The sequence below is a fragment of the Talpa europaea genome (genome assembly GCF_964194135.1).
Source record: "Talpa europaea genome assembly, chromosome: 3".
Lineage (NCBI taxonomy): Eukaryota > Metazoa > Chordata > Mammalia > Eulipotyphla > Talpidae > Talpa > Talpa europaea.
In genome coordinates, this window is record NC_140069.1 from 1,642,638 (window position 1) to 1,663,688 (window position 21,051).

Here is a 21,051-nt window from a genome sequence, read left to right on the forward strand (position 1 = left end):
GGCTTGAGAGGGAGAGATGCAGTGCTGATGGAATCTTGAGCAAGTTGATGCTAAAACTTTAATCTTTTTGAGAATTCACTTTGCAGTATCTTTGAAACCAGCTGATATTAGTCATAGTTTCTTTTAAAAATGTGAGTAACAGGATGTGAGCAGCTCCTCTCTCCAGTGCTGTTTCATCTGCGTGTCACCGTCACCTGGCTTGTTAGACAAGCAGCCCCAGTGCCCCATGCTGCGGGATCCGGGCAGGTGGGCACCCCATGCTCTGTCCTAACCCTCAGGCAGCCTGTGTGGTTGAGGAGCAGTGAACACTGGTCTTCTCCAGGTGCCTACGTGTGTCTCTGACCCAGAATCTCAGTAATTCAGCCTCTACCTCATGCTGCACAGCCCTCCTTTTTTAAAGGGCCCCAAACATCGTGCAGGTTTGCTGGGAATTGGGATTCAGGGCCCTCCCTCCTCTTAGGAAAGCACCCCCCACTCATCCTTTGAAGGGTCCTGCCCAGCGACCCCTGCTCTCTTGAGTTTCGTGACGACCAGCAGTGGACGGAGGTTGAAGGCCACTACTAACCTCTTCCTCTGCCCTTTCTAAATAAAATGGAGTGCTTGTTCCCATGGTTTCTGCTTTTGCTTTTGGAGAATTTGTTAATTCTCCTGGCTTAAAAAAAAAGTTGGCAGGTCTTTCTCTCGGGTCATTGTGTCACATGGGCACTGGCATCCTCTCCCTTCACTTGCGTCCTGGGAGCAGGGTGGCCTGGTCGGCTGCATGCTCTGCTCCCGACAGGTCGTGGGCAGAGGCCTGGCCAGGGCCTTTGCTTCTTGCCTCTGGAGCCCCTTTCCTGCCGGCCGGGGGCCCAAGGAGTGGGCATGTGGTGAGCACACTTTGTGTGCGGGGCTGCCCTGAAGGGTGCGGAGCTGCTGTCCGGCGGCTGTTCCTTGGCGGTGCTTGTGCTGTCCTCACCTCCGAAAGCATCTCTCTTTCCAGAAATTTGTCTACAGTCATGAAGATTTCAGTTTTACAATAGGATTTCAAATAAAGAATGACTAACCATAGTATCTGAGCTAATAGGCTTCCTCGGTGGCACTTTTTATTCAGGGAAGACGAAAGCCATTCTCATAAAAGTGCTTCTGGAATTGGTCAGTGTTGGTATGAGGGAAGCCCTTTCACTACTGAGTTTTTACTCTGCATCACTTATTTTTCTTTTTCATCTGACCACTCTTCCAAAGCTGAGATCATTTTTGCAAGTGAGGAAATACAGTTTGGATCTAGCCTCCCTGATCCTGTATGCCTATCAACTCAGTACCGCGCTGGCCTATCTAGAGAGCAAAAGATTTGTGCACAGGTAAGACCTCGCTGAGGCTCTGAGCCACCTCTGGGTGGGCTGGGGGTGGAAACCAGCATGGGACAAGTTCCCCCATTACCTGTGATCCTTGTGCCATAGGGCTTGGTACGGGTGTCCCGCCCTAGCGACGTGCTGCATGTTAATGTACACGTTTAAGCTCCTCATAGAGTTTGAAACATCTTATTCCTTCTACAAATACTCTTGAGAGCCTGTGCGTGGCACAGAGTTTGTGATCATATGGCCGAAGCAGATGCTGTCCTGGGACTTTGCAGGAGCCGAGTCACAAGTGACACCTGTTGGCACTCTGCACGGCTGCATTCAGAACCCAGGTCTCCAGCTTGAATGCGTGTGAAAGTCCTGACAATTTGTCTTCCCTTGTGATGTCAAAATTTTACTGTCTAGCCTTAATAAGCTACATCAGCAAAATCCTTTGAAAGTGCTCAGAAGATGAACTTGTTTATTGAAGATTTCCTTAGTAAAGCAGGTTACAGACCTCTGTTGTGTGTCACAGTCAGTTGGTATGAATGTATGAACAGCAGTAAGTTGACTCATTATTTGAGAATATTCTTTGCTATCATTCAAGATAATAATCATGAGTAAATATCTGCCAAATGTTATATGTATTTGAAGTAAAATAATAAAGGTGTCTTTTTTAATCATCTGTTTGCATTGTATTTAAACTCTGAGCATGGATATGTATAATACACTGGTTGAATTTATACGTTCGTCTTTCCTTGTATTGAAATACATTGTCCCAAATTCTTACTTACCAGGGATATTGCTGCTCGAAATGTTCTGGTGTCCTCCAATGACTGTGTAAAACTAGGAGACTTTGGACTGTCCCGATACATGGAAGACAGCACTTACTACAAAGGTGAGCCATCAGCGCGGCAAGTGAGAAAGGCTCAGGGTGCTTAATGGTTTTTAGTTCTTAAAAAAGGAATGTTCTGATATGCTCGGTTGACTGTAGAGCAAGGACAGCCTTCTCACCCGCTGGACATCCAGAGGCAAAAGCCTGTCCCATCTGAAATGTCAGCTCAACATGGATCTGAGATTTGATCATGAAACATAAAACTGTCAGGGGTCTTAGGGAGAAATCTTTGGAGTCCAGGACTGCGCAGAGTCCTTAGGCCTGACACCGAGTCAGCTCAGGATGAAGGCACCCAGTACAGAGTGTACCGGAAGACAGTGTTTGCGAGCCGTGTCCCTTGCAAAGGACTAGCATATATAAGGAGCTCTCAAAACTCAAAACAGTTAGAAAATGGGCAAAAGAGAGGAAGAGAGCCCTCACTGTAGAGATGGCCGTCAACACAGGACCGGATGTCCATGTCTTCATGCAGGGGGACGTGCAAAGGAGGACAAGTGATGGTGCCCCACGCTGGCTGGATGCAGACACAGTCATGCCTCGCTTCTTGTGAGAGTGTAAATTAGCACCACCATTCTGGAAAAGAATTTTCCAGATTCTTACACTGAACCTACAACTACCCTAATCCCAGCAGTTGCTCTCCTGGGCACTGCTCCCTGGAAATGAATATTTGTTATGTTCACACAAAACCTGCCTTTGAATGTTCGGTGCAGCTTTGGTAGTAGCCAAAGGCTGGGGTCTGCCCAGATGCCCCTCAATTGGAGGACACAGAGACATGGCAGCCAACGGCCCTGTTGCCCGGGAGAGGCCTGGTGTGGAGCAGCTAATGCCTGTGAGCTGTCTTTAACTTTGCCTGTCTTTGAATCAGATTGAATTGGTCCTTCAAATTATTACTAAGCAAATATTTTTATCAATAAACTATCATATTCCTAGTACTTTGGCCAAGGTTTGGATAAACAAATCCATAGTATGCTATTAATGTATATACTGAGTGTTACTTCCATTTTTCAAAGCCAATTTCTTTCTCAATTTGTTTGGCTTTTATGCGGCAGCAGAATGACCTGAATTTTCACATGGAAAGCTCGTTTGCTCTTACGTGGGTCATGTCTCCTTTTTTATGTGCTTTTTGTGCACTGCAGCCTGAATCAGGGCTTGCACGCCTTTGTTCTGGGGGAGAAAATTCAAGTCAGCTTCCCACTGTTTTAATTTAATCTAATCTCCAGCTCGAACCCTAACTAGTCCAGGGCCTAGAATTGTAAACCTAGGGTGGCCGGGCCTCCACATCACAGACAGTGCTTAAAATGGGCAGTGGACAAGTTCACGCCTTTGTTCCCATCTCAGATAAGCTCTGGGGGGGCAACCCCAGAAGGTCAGTGTTCCTCCATGCAGAGCCCAGATGTGTAGCAGTTCGCTTTGAAGGAAGCAAGTAGAGGATTTGACCTCAGTTGTCATGAAGCCACTTGATGTTAGATGGGGAAAAAAATCAAGGACGCAAAAATCATCTCCTGTGGCTTCTCGAGCGGTGTCCCCACTGTCGGGAATGCGGGCCTTTGGCCTGGCCAGGCCTGCCGAACCTTGTCACCCCTTCCCAGGCCTTCCCAACGCCCCCCAGCCTCTCTTGCTCCCTCTGGGCCCTGTGCTGTATCGAGTGCCCCGTTTCTGCCTGCAGACGGGCCCTCCAGATGGGCTGTCTCGTGACCCAGCAGTCGAAGGCATGTGCTGTGAGACTGAGATTTCCAGTGTGGCACAGAGGAAGTCCTTGGGCTTCTAAGAAGGAACAGTTTCTACAGAAATGGGCTGTCCTAAGGAAATTCTCTTTTCATTCCTTTGCCCCCACCTACTTTTCACCCCAAGGTGCCAATACTCCTCGTCATTTGCAGATTCCTTACTTGCACATTTGCGGAGCCACTAAAATGAGTAACTCCCAAGCCCGTCCTGGCGGCACTCTTATGTCATGTGCAGACACGCATGGGACCACAGAGACATGGAGTCATTTCAGCTGGAGGATGGAGGGAGTGGGACTCACAGGGAGTCCCACAACCCTGTGAGTCCCACAGCCCTGGGCCAGCTGGTGGGCGGCAGTGATCCCAACTCCAACACCCACTACTGGGGTGATGTAGGGCAAGCCTCTGGCCCTCATTTTCTAGAGAAATGGCACTTCCAGGAAAGGTTTTCAGAGACAGAATGGTGGCCTGTGTAGGACACATGTCCCCGTGTTTTCCTGGGAGCAGTGTGGCTCCGTGCTAGAGGCGACTTTGTGAAGCAGGCGCGAGCTGCAACTGTGCTGGCAGCAGGCTGTCCCCGCCTGCAGCCGCAGCTCATGAAGCCTGTCTCACCACGCCACAAGCTGGCACCTCCCTCTCCCGCCCCACCCCTGCCTGGGAGAAGGCCGTCCTGCTGCATGTAGCCACGTGTCACCCCAGAGGCCCTAGAACATCCAGGAATGACAACCAGTTCCCCAAAGAAATGGGCGGTGCAGGGGCTCAAAGAGCTAAGGGGTTCGTCCTGACACTACAGTCCTCGGGTGGCTGTAACAAGCACCTAAGCCGGTCACAGGAAATTCATTTTCTGAAATTTACTTTCTAGCTTCCAAAGGAAAGTTGCCTATTAAGTGGATGGCTCCAGAGTCAATCAATTTTCGACGTTTTACCTCAGCTAGTGACGTGTGGATGTTTGGTGAGTATTTTGATAAATTTTGTGTTCTTAAATTTTTTTTAAGATTTATTTATTTATACAAGAACCGGGGTATAGGCCAGATGCGCGGGAGGGTGAGAGGATTCACCAGAGACAGAGCGGGGAGCAGAACAGGCAGACTGACGAAATACACTGCTGAGGGGAGCAGCGGGCGAGACAGGAGAGGTCTGCCGCGCCATGTGGGACTCTCGCCTGCCGGCCAGGATCAAATTGGCGCTGCAGAGGCTGTGGACAGCTTCACAGTGCTGCACTGAACCACCTGCGCCACCAGGGGAGGCCCAGTGTGTTCTTAAATTTTGTACATCCTGGTGATAAGCATGGTGCTACCTCTCCCCATGTGGGCAGGTGGGCCTCCTGAGCCTGTGCTCCCTCAGACCCTTCCTGGTTCCCTGGACAGGTGGTGATTGAGCATGTAACTGCACAGCTTTCAGGTGTGGCTTCTGGAGTGCTCTGCTGCTCTGACTCTCCTGCTCCTGTCACTCTTCCTTTTGGTTTCCTATAGCGGCTCTTCTACCATTGCCAGAAGAGACCATTTTCCTTCCTTCTTTCCTCTTTCTCATCATCTTTTCATTTCTTTTATGTGAATGACCTAACTAGTTCACCTTAAATGGTTCTGTAACAGCCTCTCAAATCCAGAGCATCGAGAACTGTGGTTAGTCTCCTCACTCTGGAAGCCGCCCGCCTTCCTGACCCCTCTTGCGTGGTTCCCCTTCAGTGACATCTGAGCCGTCCTCCCCTCTGGGCGGCCCCCTGTCCACCCCAGCTCAGGTCCGGGCTCCCTTGCTATGCACTGCTGACCTCAGCTCCTTGACCCAGATTTTAAAAGACTTGCCTTTCCCCTGTGGGTGACACGCCCTCCCAGTCCACTTACCCTGTGCCGCCCCTTCCACCTGAACCCCTTTTCCATACCCCCTTTCGCCTGTCTGAACTTCTCAGATCATTGCCATCCCCCTGCAAGGCGTCTCCTCCCTGCCACCCTGGGGAGCAGATGCAGTGCCCCTCAGAAATGCCCTTTCTCTGCATTCCTGCACTTCCCTGTCATCACCCCGGTGACCTTGGGGGTGGGACAGCATCTCTACTCGAGCTTCAGCCCCTCCGAGGAGAGGCTCTGTTAGGTGTGTATACCTTTATTTTCCCTGGATAAGAGTTACTTGATTCATACCAGGAATGTGTTAGGCATGAGTTGGGGCCTTGCTTTGGTTCCATTTGCCCACGCGGAAGCCTTGGTCACGTCGCTGCCACCTCCTCATCTGAGTGTGCTTAAGAGTCTTTAGGTAAAAATAATTCTAAGAAGTGACAGGATCATGTCACGATATCGGCAGCACTTCCTCCCCTTTTTGGCCATATAAAATAATATCGTGCCTCACGATCAGTGGCATCTTAGATTAGGTAAAATACTGTATTAAAGAAATGTATGGTTATAAGGATGAGGGATAATAATTAAATATCAAAGAAGAGGACCCAAGACATGCTAAGGTCTCAAGAAATTGTACTATTATTGATAATGTTATTTCTGGTGAGAAAAGCAGAACTAAGGCATTATTTTTCATGCACACTTGGAAATTATGGCGTGTCTAGGGAATGGGGAGCAGCAAGGCCTTAGCAGGACAAGGCAGAGGCTGCCTGCACTAGCTGACGCCTCCCATTGGCACTCCATGCTCGTCAGGGCTTGCGTGTGCTTCTCAGAAGGTGCTGGGCAGGTGTGTGCTTCTGGGTAGAGTGAGCAGGCCTGTTGAAGCTGGTGGTGGAGCTTGTGGACACACTCACTGCCTCTCCCCCCGCCCCAGTGGGGGCAGCACTGTGACTTCCAGGACAGGTGTGACTCTGGAACAGAAGTGGTGACAGGAATCTGAGCTTCCTGGCAGAGAAAGGCTTCTGCGGACGGTGTTCCCAGGCCTGGGCTGGCTCCTGAGATCATTGGCAGGTGTACTGGACGGGGAGGATCTAAAGTTTGTCCTCCACTCCTGAACCGGTGTTCGGCCCTGGAGCATCACTGTAGCTGGCAGGCTAAGGTTTTTTGTTTTTTTTTTTTTAAAGATTTATTTATGTATTTATTTATGCACGCGCTGGGTATCAGTCAGAAGTGCGGGAGGGTGAGAGGATTCACCAGAGCCAGAGCGGGGAGCAGAGCAGGCAGAAGGACCAAAGGACACTGCTGAGGGGAGCAGCGGGCGGCAGGAGAGGTCTGCGCGCCGTGTGGGACCCTCCTCCGGTGGCCGGGGAGCAGCCGGGGATCGAACCGGCGCTGCAGAGGCCGCTGGCAGCTTCACAACCCAGCGCTCAACCGCTGCGCCACCGGGGAGGCCCAGGCTAAGGTCTTCTAAAGCAAGATTTTTAGGGACTTATGCGTCTTAGAGAAAAAGATTTTTTTCTTTGGTTGTAATTTAGTGTTTCATCAGTCATATCATATTAAAATCTTGTTAGTGTTGTTATTTTATAACAGAGTTAACAGTGTTGCTTTATTTAGCTGATCTCCCACAGTCCACAGCTGGTGCTTGCGTGCCAATGATGAAGTTGTTGCTGAAACACGGACGGCGCTTCCGGCTGATGGTCTGTTGTTCTCCCGCCTGACAGGTGTGTGTATGTGGGAGATACTCATGCACGGCGTGAAGCCCTTTCAAGGAGTGAAGAACAATGATGTGATCGGCCGAATTGAGAACGGGGAGAGGCTGCCCATGCCTCCAAATTGCCCTCCCACCCTCTACAGCCTTATGACGAAATGCTGGGCCTACGACCCCAGCAGGCGGCCCCGGTTCACAGAGCTCAAAGCTCAGCTCAGGTAGGAGGGGCTGGGCTGGGCTTGTGCTGCTCCTGCTGGCTGCAGGGAGGGCTGCTGGGCGCCGGCTGTGCCTGGCGCTGCCTCCTTGACTTGCGTCTCTTTTTTCCTCGCCTGGGTCTCGGTTGATAATGTCTTCAATCTTAATAGGCTTCAGGTGATGATCAGACTCCACTCCTGCCTTCTGACTAAGCATGGCTCACAAGCGCTGTAGTAATCCCATCTCTACCTCCCAGTCTCCTCACGTGACCCCCCCTGGCTCCTGGGTACCCCGCTCCAGCAGGACCAAACTGTATCTGATTCCCCACAACTTGCGCTCTCCTCACGTGCTGTCTTCCGTCAGAAACGCCTCTCTCCCCCCCAGTAGATTCCTGCCCCACCTTCAGAATTCAGCTTCAATGCTGCTGCCTCCTGGAAACTCCAGCCCACCCTTCCCCAGAGGGGATGGCCGCTGCTTGGCTCCTTTCCCCGTTCTGGCACTGCACCTGCATTGTCCCCTCGCTCTTACACCCCCAGTAGTTCCCAGTCCCCGGGCAGGAACAGGGTTCTGTGGGCTGGGCCCCCAGTGCATCTGCCTGGGATCTGCTGCCCACCTGGCCTGGAGTTGCTTTGTTTGGCCGTGTCCCTAGCCAGCTCCGCGCTCTGGATGGACATCCCCGTGTCCCACCGGTCTCTGCAGCCATGGTGCAGGCTCCGGCCCTGGCCCTGACTGAGCTCGGTAAGCAGCTGCTCTCACCTGAGTCAGTGTCTGGACTGAGACTTAACATTGTCATCAGTAAGCGGTTCTGGCAACACATGCACATGGAGCACTGGGGTACACGAGCCGCTCCCCAGCCGTGGGCTGTGCATGAGGATACCTGCTTTCCTGTCAGGGTGCTGTGTGTGTGCGCTGTATTTTAGTTTATTTTAATTTCATGAAATTTACCAAATACGAGGGTGCAGAAGACCCCGACAGCCAAGACTCAGATACCAGACGCCAGACTCAGATGCCAGAAAGATCCATGCAGCCAGCAGCTGTTTGCTAAGACCTACTCTGTTCTGAGCTAGGCTCTGTGGATTCAGCTGTGAACAAGACCTAGTGAAAGTCCAGTGGGGGCGACAGATCAGAGGTGAGGGCACGCCCTAGAAGGGCTCTTCTTTGGGCCCCGGGGCAGGACTCTGCTCTGCTGTCACACAGTAGGCCTGCAGGCATTCCCAGGCAGCTTTCTTCAGGCTAAACCCTCATACCTTAAGTCTCACGTAACTCTTTTTGTGTATTGTCTCACTCTTGGAGCTGGATTTTGAGTGTGCTTTATTTCATGTCTCGCTCGTAATGTGTCTTGATATTTCCTCAGAACTTGATAGGCCCCTTCCTTGAAGTCTCCCTGTGGTCACTTTTGTTTCTGGCCTCCCTGCCTCTCCTTTATCTCTTAGACTGCAGTTCCGATCTCCACTCTCCGCCGCCACCGCCTTCCTGAATTTGTTACCTTTCCTGTGAATCGGTTCTTGTCTCTGTCTTTCGCTTCCATCCTGCCCTTTTCTCCCAAGTCCCAAACCTCTGCTTGAAATCTGCTGGACAGTTTCTTTCTTCTGAGGCCCAGCTGCCTCCTCAGCCAGCTCTTGCTCACCCTCTCTAGGCGATGCTAGTGCCTGGATCTTCTCTCCCTCTGGGAATCCTCAGGAGTTGTCCTGAGGAGTCCCTGGCTCACTGTGCTCACCCCTGGCCACGGCCCCCTTGCCACTGGACCTTCCAATCCCTCCTTACCCGCCGACATGGCTCCTTCGGCGGGCTTAGAAAACATGGCTCGGACTGCCTTGCTCACAACAGGAATGCGGGCCTCTGCGCCTCTCTGTGTCGGGCAGCAGCCTCGAGCTCCTTCCTCTGGTCCTGTCCATATGTTGTGGCCACACTGACCTCGCTTCAGCTGGGACACCTCGTCCTGCACCTGCCAAAACCTGGCCCAGCTCTCTTGGCCTCTGTTCCGTTGGCTGCTCTGCAGCTCACAGGCCCCAGCCTCCACCTGGGAGGCCTGGAGACTGTGTTCTGGTTGTCATGCTCACCCTGCGCCCGCCGCAGTCCCTCACACTGAGCCCCGCGGTGGCCTGGGCCCAGTCCCCGGGGCAGGATGACTAGAACACTTTTCCTGCCCTCGAGGAGCTCACAGTCTAGTATGTCTCATCCCCTACTAGACTGAAGCTCCTTGAGGACAGGGATCGTCATACTCACCTCCGCATCGCCGCGGTCAGGGGTGTGCCTGTCGTGCAGTGGGGGCGCTCCTGCGAGCGTGCGCTTGGGCACTGAGGCATTGGCCCCCAGGCGGTCCCAGACGTGTCAGAGCTGAATGCGTTTGCCTCTAATCAATGGGTTTCTTCTTGTGCACTCTTAGCACAGGTAATTAAGCATCAGTTTATTCTAGGTTGCTCTGTTGTAGTTAGAAATGGTGTTTAACTTTGTATTTTGAACGTGTATGAGTATCAAATAGACTAATAAGACATACAATGGTTGCTTGGATATGTATATGTAACAATGTATCACACTAAGACCTTTTATTGACTTTCAAATTTTTTATTCTATCCAAGATCGTAAAAATTAAATTTTGGATCACCCTTACCCATGTCTGTTAAAAGCGTTTCCCGAAACCCATCCTCGTTGTCTACCTAAAGGGAAGTCCTGCGAGCAGCCTGAGGTTGCTGTGGGGCCCCACTTGCCTCGCCTGGGCCGCCTTTGTTTCCCAGGGTGAGTGGGGCGGATGCTCTCGGGAGCACTGGTGGCAAGCAGCGTCACACAGTGCCTGGCTCGCACTCCCTGCGTCTCGTGAGTCAGCTGTCCCGCTCACATCCTGCGTTCTTACTCACGCAGGCTCCTCGCTCCTGGACAGGAGTAACCGTAGGTGGCCTGTTACAGGTGTAGTATTACAGTCAGATTTTATGGTGATTAAAAAAGTGTTTAGCCATTTAAGTGGATCATTCCATCTAAAGAAGGTACTAGGCCCAGGAAGCCACAGCAAACAGATTTAGGGTTTGCCCTTGTGAAGCTTGTGTTCGAGGACGCTGGTTCCACAGTATTCTCCTTGGCAAAGGTCTTTACACCATAAAAAAAGAATTGGCAGTTCTGTCTCAGTGTGGGGAAACGTTTAAGTTACTGTGTAGTTTCTTAAATCCTTTTTAGATAAATGATGGCAATAAACAGTAAAATTATCGATTTAAAGTTTTTTGAAGTGTTGTATTTTTTAACTTCTTAATGATGTACAAAGATAGGAACATAGAACTAGGCCAAGAAGTAAGTAGCTCGCGGGGTGGGGTGTCCACAGTTGGGTATACCCTTAGAACCAGCAAGGAAGCAGGCCCCCATGCTCCCCCCACCGCCTTCCCCGCCATGGCAGCCCCTCCCCAGCTTGCTCGTTCCTGCCTGTGTGCGTGAGCGGCCGTGCTCGGGGTGTGTCTGTTGTCACAGCTGGTTTTGCCGCACACTTGGTTGCACGTTCTCCATGCTGTGCAGGCGTGTGCTCGGGGCTGTCTGGGCATCTCCCCTGCTGCTGGGATCGGATGCTTTCCAGCTTGGGACTGTCGCCGTGCTGGTTCTGTCACTGCAGATCCGTGTCCTCAGGGAGCGGCTCGCAGGGCCGGCGGGCACATGTGCTCAGCCTCGGAGACGCTGCCTGATTTGCAGCATCCTGCTCCCAGCAGTGACTGCTGGCTCCAGTCAGAGGCTTCTTCCCACCTGGGAAGTGAGACCTTGTTTCTACGCCGCCACGTAACCATTTGAGGTTGGGTAAAAGAATGTACTGGCCATCTCTGTCCTACAAGCATTGAGCTAGAAAGTGTCCCATTGGAATGTGCGCTGCATCAGCAGGTTGTTCATATTGTTCAGTTGAAAAGGAAAGAAGAAAGAGGCAACAAGTTTACTATTACAGGGGACTCCTGCCGCTGCTTTTCTCACATGTATTTTTGTGTCAGCGGCAGCGTCGCCGGCATGCTCCTCCTCCCGTGCTCAAGGGCTTTGGAGGGTGAGAGTGTCACTGTGTTGCTCTGCAAGTACCTGCGCTGTCTGCAGCATGTTGTCACGGCGTCTGGAGAGTGTTGCATTCAGCAGCTGTGGCGTCTGGAATCGCAGATGTAATGGGAGCAGTTTAGGAAGTTGTCGACGAGACTGAGTCTCTCTTGTGGGCTTGGACTACGCTGAGTGCGGGCCTTCTGTGTGTTGGCTTAGGTCACAGGTACCTGCTGTGTCTCCAGGTGGGACCTGTTGTCAGGGCTGTTTTTACTGAACACTGTCGTGTTTGTGTGCCTGTCGTGCAGAGCTGGCCTTTCAGCATCTGTTTGGACAGAGCAGCTGCATCCACGCGCCATGCCCCCGGCAATGACGCTGCTGCTCAGGACACAAACTGTGCTGCAGTAGATGCCGCACCAGGCCAGCTGTGCTGTGTGCATGGGTGACCTGTGACATCACACACACACACACATACACACACACACACACGGACTCGCCTGTGTGTTTTGTGTTGTGCAGGTTACAGTTTAAGAAGAATTTTTGATAGGCTGAGGCTTTGGACAAGAAATGGCCTCCCTGAAGGAGCTAGGCCACAAGTGCTGCCCACTCTCTGGCCTTTAGGATTAAATGAGATGATCTGGAGTGTTTTCAGTGGCTCGTTGCGGTGCACTGTGCCAGGCATGCTGGCATGATGGTAAACGCGGCTTTTGCTGATGATCCAGAAGGAACCTGGGGCTCTTAGAGAACAGAAAAGTAATTTGAATCTACTAAGTGTAGTTTTTATTCAGATACCAAAATAGAAAGCACATCTCTTTGACATCTTACAGATGTCTTATGGAAACACAGATTAAACATTTTTAACCTGGGGCCTCCCCTGGTGGTTCAGTAGTTGAGCGCTGGGCTGCGAAGCTGCCCGCAGCCTCTGCAGCGCCGGTTCAATCCCTGGCTGCCGGTGAGGGTCCCACATGGCACGCAGACCTCTCCTGCCACGCCCGCTGCTCCCCTCAGCAGTGTGCTTCGTCAGTCTGCCTGTTCTGTTCCCTGCTCTGGCTCTGGTGAATTCTCTCACCCTCCTGCACTTCTGACTGTACCCAGTGCTTGTATATAAATAAAAAAATAAAATAAAATCTTTAAAAAAAAATTTCAATCTGAGAACAGCATCTTAAAAATTATTTTAATCCTTTGGAGTCTTCTTGTAGCCTAAAATGCCAATTTAAATTTGATTAATGACATGAACTTGCTTGTGCTTCTTCAATGTGTGTTTTTGCAAGTTGTTTATTTGCTTCCAAAATTCCTTTCAAAGGTGGTGTCGAAATTCCTCCTTAGTCATCACTGAGCATTTTCCTTCTCATTGCTGCACTGTTGGGTCTAGATATTATCTACAGGAGTAATCTGTTCCTACTGACACTCCAGTATACTTCTTAAAATGTTCACAGCATCTGGCCTTTATGAGTTCCTTTTTGGGGGGCCTCCCTGGTGGCACAGGGGTTAAAGTCTCAAGAGGTATCAAGCTATCAGCAGCCACTGGGGCCTGAGTTTGATCCCGGGCCAGAGAGCTGACCCACACGGCACAGCAGACCTCTCCTGTCTTCCTGCTGCTCCCCTCAGCAGTTGATTTCAGTAGGTCCACCTCTTCTGCTCCCCACTTTGTCTCTGGGGAGTCCTCTCACACACACAGCCACCCCCCACAACCCCCCGGCACACCTCTGGCCTACACCTCAGTTCTTGTATGCATAAATAAATAAAATTAAAAGACAAGAGTTCCTTTTTGGGGATAAGGGAGACTTAACCTTCCCAGTAATAAGACTAAATAATAAATCTAGATTTAACAGGAATTAGACATAGATTCTAAGTTGTTTCCACTAAAAACTGTGTCTTCACTGATTCTTATCCGGGGAGAGCTCATTTCCTACGCCGGTTCTACCCACAGGTAGGCACAGGGCTGCCAGGTGAACCCCCAGGGGCTTCGTGTGAGGTGAGCAAGCCCTGGGTGGGGCTGACTGTGCAGCTCATCCCTCTAGGCCCCGTGTACCGGACAGCATCACAGGTGGCCTCGGGCAACTCTATGCTTGACCCTATAGCCGCTTTTAGTATGCGTTAACAGCACTCTTTCACTTCAGGAGCCTGGATGAGTTCACGGGAGAGCCAGGTCGCATGCCCTGACCTATGTAGATATCAAGAGGGGGGCCACAGCTAACTCCCACAGCCTCAAGACCAGTGTGGCTTCTTGTCAGCTGGCCCCAGAGTACCCATCCTCACTGTGTGAGTTGCAGCCTGCCCACCCTCCTGCTCCTCCTGCTCTGCTCTCCCTTCACTGTCTTATTTGTCAAGAGTGACCCCTGACTAGTGAAGCTGACACTTCAGTTGTAATTCATGCATTTGTTATCACCCCAGCCCCACCCTGAGAACCCTCAGTGATCATTCAAAACTTAGCTTGTCGTCACCATCACCCCTCCCCTTCAATTCTTTCTGCTCTCTCTTCTCCCCAGTTTTCTCTCTAGTTATTCTTCACTTTCCAATGCTGAATTTTGTCTCCAGGGTTATTATCCCTAAGAACATTGAGGAAGAATTGACCTGGTACGGATGTCCTCATCCTCTCTGGACACTAAAGCATTGGTGGCTCCAGGTGGCTCTGCCGCTGCCTTGGTGTACAGAGAGGACGGGAACCTGAAGGGAGGGATGGAGCCTGCATGAAGCAAAGGATAAAATGTGAACTCTGACAGTGACCAAATCAACTGTCCCCAAAGCCCATCTGGGAACAGAAGTAGTTTTAGTCTTGGCTAAAAGGTTCAACCCTTTGAAGCCAAGGCTTAGCTTCTGCACCTTGTCCTCTCTCTGAGTGCCCCAAAATGTGCATTTTAGTAGTGCCCTATGCATTTTTAGTGACTGCTCCAGGAATTACAATGCATAGCTTTTCCTTTTCACAGCCTACTTAATAACTGTGCTTTACTTGAAACATAGAAACCTTGAAACTGTGAAGGTCCCTCTGCCTCCACCTTAGCCCTGGATGCTCTAGGTGCCACATACATCACATTTGGCTGTTAGTGACCTGAAACACTGAGGTTTCAAGTTTTAAATAGTATTTGGAGGAAAAGTAAGGAAATGGTCATTTCTGTTTTATCGCATGTGCTGCCGTTCCGTCTTCCTTTCCCTTCGCCTGGACCTCCCCTTAGCTGGTCCTTGTGGTGGGAGTCTCTCTGTCTGGTGAATTCCGTTAGTGGTTAGTTGGACATAATTTCACTGGGTGTAGAATTCTGAATTGACAGGTATTTTTCCCTCTTTAACCACTTCAGCTATTCTTATACCATCTTTTGACCTCTGTTACCTCTCGTGAGAACCTTTTTCAAGTTGTTGCTTTGTATGTAATATGTGGGGTTTTCTGTCTACATTTAAAAAAAATTTTTTTTGATCTTTGGTTTTCAACCGTTAAGATGTGCTTGGTTATAGTTTCTCTGTATTAATCACACTTTGGGGTTCACTGAACCTCTTGAATCTGTAAGAGTATGTCTTCTCCCAATTTAGAAAAGCCTTTGACCATTGTTTCTTCAGCCATTTCTCCTGCTCTAGTCCAGCTCCCTGCTAGAACAGGAACTGAGATAGTTCCTTCTGGCCCACCTTTGGATATAGTGTCTGTCAGGCTCCAGGTGTTTATTCTCTTCACCCCACCCCCCACACTTTTTCTCTCATAACCTTCAGATTGAATGATTTTCATTTATCTTCAAGTTCCTGAATCCTCTTCATCTCTATCCTACTGGTAGGATCCTCCTCCCATCATGTGGACTTTTTATTTCAGATAATGTCTTTCAAGTTGTTTATGAACAACTTTTCCTTTGTGCCTTTGCTATAATCGTTCTTTAATGTCTTTGCTAATTTCAACAAGTCATCTTTGGAGTCAGCCTCACTTAGATTTTGTTTTCTTCTTGAAAAGGGATCAGTCTCGGGCCTCCCCGGTGGCGCAGCGGTTGAGCGCTGGGTTGCAAAGCTGCCCGCGGCCTCTGCGGCGCCGGTTCGATCCCCGGCTGCTCCCCGGCCACCAGAGGAGGGTCCCACATGGCACGCAGACCTCTCCTGCCGCCCGCTGCTCCCCTCAGCAGTGTCCTTCGGTCCTTCTGCCTGCTCTGCTCCCCACTCTGGCTATGGTGAATTCTCTCACCCTCCCGCGCTTCTGACTGTATCCAGTACATGTATAACAAACAAACAAAACTAAATAAATAAATAAATAAACAAACAAACATGCCTCTATAAAAAAAAAAATGTTTCTAAAAAAAAAAAGGGATCAGTCTCACATTTATACATCACACAATTTTAGGCTATATCCTAGATGTTATGACTGGTAGGTTACAGAAACTCTGGATTCAGTTATATTTCTCCAATGAGTATTCTGCTGTTTCTTTCCTTGCTTTCTTGTTTATTTGAGCCAGCAAGGTCTCAGATTGCAAGTTTGCACCCTTCTGTATGCAGCAGCTTAAATCTCCACAGAATCCTCTCTGCCCTGTCTGATTGCTTAGAGCCTATGCTATATGTTAATGGTTCTGGGCTCAGCTAGAGGTTTGGATAGAACTTGTACCAAGGATTTGCGGTATCCCCACTCTTCCTCCTGAGATTCCCCCCTCACTTTCCACCAGCTATGGTGACCCAAACTTAGTTCTGTGTTCTTTAGGCTTGCTTTCTGGCTAGTGGCCGTTAAATAAAAAGTGGGAACTCTGTCAGACCATTCCTCCCTCCCCATGTCCACTTCCTCCAGAGCCTGTGCTGTCACAGTTTTCTTTTGTCGTCATCGTCTATACCTGCTAGCTGCAAGAAGGGTAGTCAGTAGGGGCTGCTGAAACATGCCAGAAATAGAAAGACGTCCCCATTTTTAAGTTAGATCTTAGTAGAAATCACTTTGTGTGTGTGTGTGTGAGAGAGAGAGAGAGAGAGAGAGAGAGAGAGATAGATGGATAACAGCAATCCTACAAAAGTGCTCTATTTCCTGCATGCTGAGAGCCATAATCAGAGAACAGCGCAGTGTGGTGTGTTCTTGGAATGGGTGTCCATTCTTCTGAGCCTGTTTACATGCTGTAACGGATGGTGGCAGTTAGCTGCCAGGACAGCCAGCCACAGACACGCATCTCAAGTCTCCAGACTTGTTTTCTGCAGATAGGAGGGTTGGGGGAGGGCTGTTGAAAGGTCAGTTCATTCCTCTGTGGTGAGGCAATACTCACTAATCATGAAGATCAGACTTCAGAACTGATATTCCCATGTACTTGCCAACACAAGTCATTTCTCTCACGTCCTTTCCCTTCCATTTATTATTGCTCTTGTGTGGATATTCTCCAGATTTGCCAAAGTATCTATGAATCCAGACTGATTTTATGTCCAAAGCAAATTCTGTGATGCCATCATGAAAGTATGTATATTCAGGTGACCCGAGTCAGATCTTTAAAAAAAAAAAAAAAAAAGTTATTTGAGTAGAGCTTTTCTTATATTTAAAGGGAAAACTACTGTATAGTTTCAAAGAAAAGTAGCACAGTCACTCAGGAAAAATGCCACAGAAACAAAATAGATAAAATCTCATTTCTTTCCCAGTATATATAAGGCAATAAAGGTGTAGAACTAACATTTACTCAAAAGTCTTACTGAGCTTTTTTTCACAAAATTATCTCCATCCTAACAATAAATAGGACAGACAGAACGTTCCTTTGTAAATGAGGAAGTGCTTTGCTCGAGGTTGCAGGATTCAGGCCAACGCAGGTCCCAGCTGGGGCCATCCCTCCTGGGACAGTGTGAGGGCCTGTGTCAGCTCCTCTGAACCCATATGTTTTGGAGACGTGTCTTTGTTTCTTAGCTTGGGACTACAAACAAGGAACCTACCAGCCTTTCTTGCTCTCTGTGAAAATACCTTAGACATGAGATCACACATTTTTGCTCCAGGAAGGAAATTTGGTAAAATCTCTCCATCCTAATTCCTGGAAGGTCGTGAGACCGTTTCGTAGGGAGGGCTGCAATGAGAGAAGATAGGCAGGGCAACCCTTACAGACAGTTATGGCCTTTCGCTGTGAAAGTGGGGGGCAGAAGAAAAAGCTGACGTTAAGCACCCTCTCTTCACACTTCTCCTTCGTGATGAGACTCCTTAAATGAAAAGTCTCAGTTCTCATTGATTCATCTATTTGCATGTTTGAAAAACTGACCCTTTTCATTTAACAAACTTTAGAACACATGAAAAATCAAAATCAACAAGCAACTGTAGACCAGAGACACGCTATGGAGGGGGAGAATTGTACGGGGACTATAACCAAGATGAAAAAGCATACATTGTGCGAAAATGAAAAATGATGTAAAATATATATATAATTTAAAAAATAATAATAAAAAAGAAAAAGAAAAACCAACCCTCAGCAAAACCCCCAGGGTGCACTGCAGGCCCTGGGGCGGCTCGCGTCCAGATGGAATGTAGCGATGCTGCTAAAAATACTGGTGGTGTGGGAAAGTATGTTTGCCTCTGACCTCCCTGGGCTCAGCAGTCCAGTCTGCGCTCCCAGGGCCCGGGACCCTGCTTGGGCATGTGTGTGCGTCCACGGTGCAGCCTCCCAGGTGAACACAGGTCTCGCGAGTCACTCCGAGCCGTGAACCATGACTTCTCAGAAGCATCTTGACTTGGCTTTTTTGGTGTGAGTGTGAAACACGGAGCCGAAGGACTCTGCTTCCCAGGTGTCGCTGCGTTTGGTGAAAGAAACAGAGCATGTCTGCCATGGGCAAATGCTGAGGAGCTGAGCCCGTCTCCCATGGGAGGCGCCCGGTCCACGCCCGGAGCTGTGGAGGGACGCGCTGTGTGTGTGTGGAGGAGCTCACCGGTGCCTTGGCGGGCCAGGAGCCAGGCAGGGCGTGCGGGCGGAAGGCCCAGGCCGCGAGGAAGAGGGTTCCTTATGGGCACGGGGACCTTGTGGGTGAGAGCAGGTTACTGAGGAGGCCAGCCTCCGGCTGGCTGGCCCTCCGCCCAGCAGCCTCCCCCTGGCATGCAGGAAGCGGAGCCAGAGCTGGGGTTCAGTCATTGGCTCCCCCAGCCGAGGACCTGGTGTTAGCAGGGCTTCTTGGGCTCCTGCATCTGGGCTCGTCCGGGCATGTGAGAAAGGGTGTCAGGAGCAGCTCTCAAACTCGTGTGAACATCTGGGCGGACAGACACCGATAGAGCATTTCAGGAGCACCAGCGTCAGCCCAGGCCTGCTGGCTTGGGGTGCCCTGCCCATCCCGAGGCACTGCTGCATTCTGAAGGGTTAAAAGTCTCGTTCTGTTTGGAGCAGGATAAACCCATGTCACATTCTGAGGGGTGTGGACTCTTTTGACTAAAAACTTCTCTGCCGAGGGCTAACACATTCAGTGAGGAAGCCGTTCCCTCTACGTAAAAGAAAGTCTTGTCTGTGACCACTGCCTGCTGCCTCAGGGAGATGCCTGCATTGTCTGTCTTTCCCTGATGGGAACAGTTTGTGTCCCTGAGCTAGTGTGTGTGAGAAGCAGCGCGAGTTAGACTCTGCTGAAGCAGGAAGGTCTCTTTGAACGAGTTGAGCAAATTCCCAGATTAGCATGGGGCTGGGCCACTGACCTCACTCTCGTGAGTAATCGGGGTGGTTCCTCACGGCTCTTGGAAGGCAGAAACTGAATGAGCCACGGTGTGGTGTGAGGACTGCAGGCTGCAGGCGCCCGGTGGGGACCAGGTTTCCGCGCCCGAGCCTTCTGCCCAGGACTCCGTGTGCAATGGGCGGTGGGCAGGGCGTCCCCCTGGCTGCGGTTGGGGCCCCTGGCGCCCTGGCAGAGAGCCAGGACTGAGAGGCTCCAGGCAGGCAGGGCGGAGCTGCGGCCCCAAGGGCCGCGAGATTATGTGGGACAGCAGCTCGCCTGGGCTCAGACAGGCAGGGGTAAGTAGCTCGGTGACTGCTCTTTGTCCACTGCAGGCAGGGCGAGGCTGGGAGCTCTGGTGCAGGTATCCTTGCGCGGCGATCACACGTGGTGCTGGTTCGAGGGAGCCTTGGCAGGAAGGTTGCAGGGAGTGATTTTGGGAGACTTTCAGCCAGATGGCGCGTCCGTCACATAACATGTTGATGTGGTCGCACTGGGTGGGGACCTGTCCTGAGACGTGTCTTTGCTGGGCCAGGGCTGCTGGGGCTCTCTCCTGCTAATCTGCTCCCGCTCCACGTAAGCACGGCATCCAGACATCCCCTCTTGGCTTCTCTGTGATTTTTACAGCTTCCCCGCGTCTCACCGGCTGTCCCTTTCTCACCCGCAGTGGGACTGTAAGTGGGCAGGCCTTTCAGCCAAGCCTGTTCCCGAGCCTCTTCCCCACTGTGTGAGGGGCCCTGCTTTTCCCACCCACTGCTGCCCCCTGGGTGCCTTAGCTAAGTCGGGGTGGGATCGGTGTGTGCTAACGTGCTCGGTTGTCAGCTCCCCTTACACAATGTATTGTCTCTCTAGCACAATCCTGGAGGAGGAGAAGGCTCAGCAGGAAGAGCGGATGAGGATGGAGTCCAGAAGACAGGTCCCCGTGTCCTGGGACTCCGGAGGGGCCGACGAAGCTCCGCCCAAGGTAGCAAAGGCCCCCTGCCCAGCCCCTGACTTGCATTACTCCAGCCAGCTGCTGAGGCCTCTGCGTAGGCGTAGGCGTTTTGTAGACGCTCTCCTCTGGGGGGCAAGCCAAGTGTCAGCTTATTGTCAGAGCTGCCCTGCCCCCGCTCCTGGCTCCCTGCCCACTGCTGCCCTCCAAGCCCGGCCTTGCGGGCCTGCTCTGCAGCTGTGGGCTCTTGTAAGCATCAACAACTAGGTTAGATGTCTTTGCACCCTCTTCCTTTCTTGTCCTCACTGGCACTCCCTGGGAGGGTCTCTTCTGCTGGGGGCTAGGGGCCTTGCTAACAATCAAGGCACCAGCTGCTTTCATTCTTAAGAGACGTCTCATCCCACCCATCCTTGTCCTGCTGGGTCTGGTGTGTGGAGACCCTGTGCACTTGCTGTCTCCAACTGGAGGCACCGGCATCCTCTGCCTGCTGCCCACCCTGTCCCTCCCTTTACTGCCCATGCGGCAGCTCGGCGCTGCTAGGGTCAAGCTTTGGACAGAGGCATCCCCTAAACCCTCTCCTTACCTTCAGGATCCTTCTGTGCCTGTCGCTCTTGACAGGCATATTTCACACGCTGCTTCCTGGCCACAAGCAACCCAGGTCTGGTGGTTGTCTGGAAAGTAAACAGTTAATAGGAGGTTGAGTGGGGATTTGTAGCTATTTGCTATTTACTTATGTAAAAATGTGTTAGGAAACTGACAATTCTTTTTGTTTTGAAAATATTCAGAGATCTATTAACACAAAGTGCTGTTTATTTCTTTTTAAGATTTATTTATTCATACATACAGGAACTGGGGTACAGGCCAGAGGTTCAGGGGGTGAGGAAA

The 21,051-nt window shown here is 50.8% G+C and overlaps 1 protein-coding gene across 1 annotated transcript in view; it reads left to right on the plus strand.

The window, feature by feature from the left end:
* The window catches only part of PTK2 (protein tyrosine kinase 2), a gene marked incomplete at both ends in the record, with an annotated part of 128,773 nt that overhangs the window by 78,167 nt on the left and 29,555 nt on the right, over window positions 1–21,051 (plus strand). Inside the window, 5 exon segments of the mRNA XM_084229832.1 lie at window positions 1,222–1,337; window positions 2,111–2,211; window positions 4,789–4,878; window positions 7,471–7,675; window positions 20,088–20,199. Of these exon segments, the coding sequence (XP_084085958.1) occupies window positions 1,222–1,337; window positions 2,111–2,211; window positions 4,789–4,878; window positions 7,471–7,675; window positions 20,088–20,199 (624 nt within the window).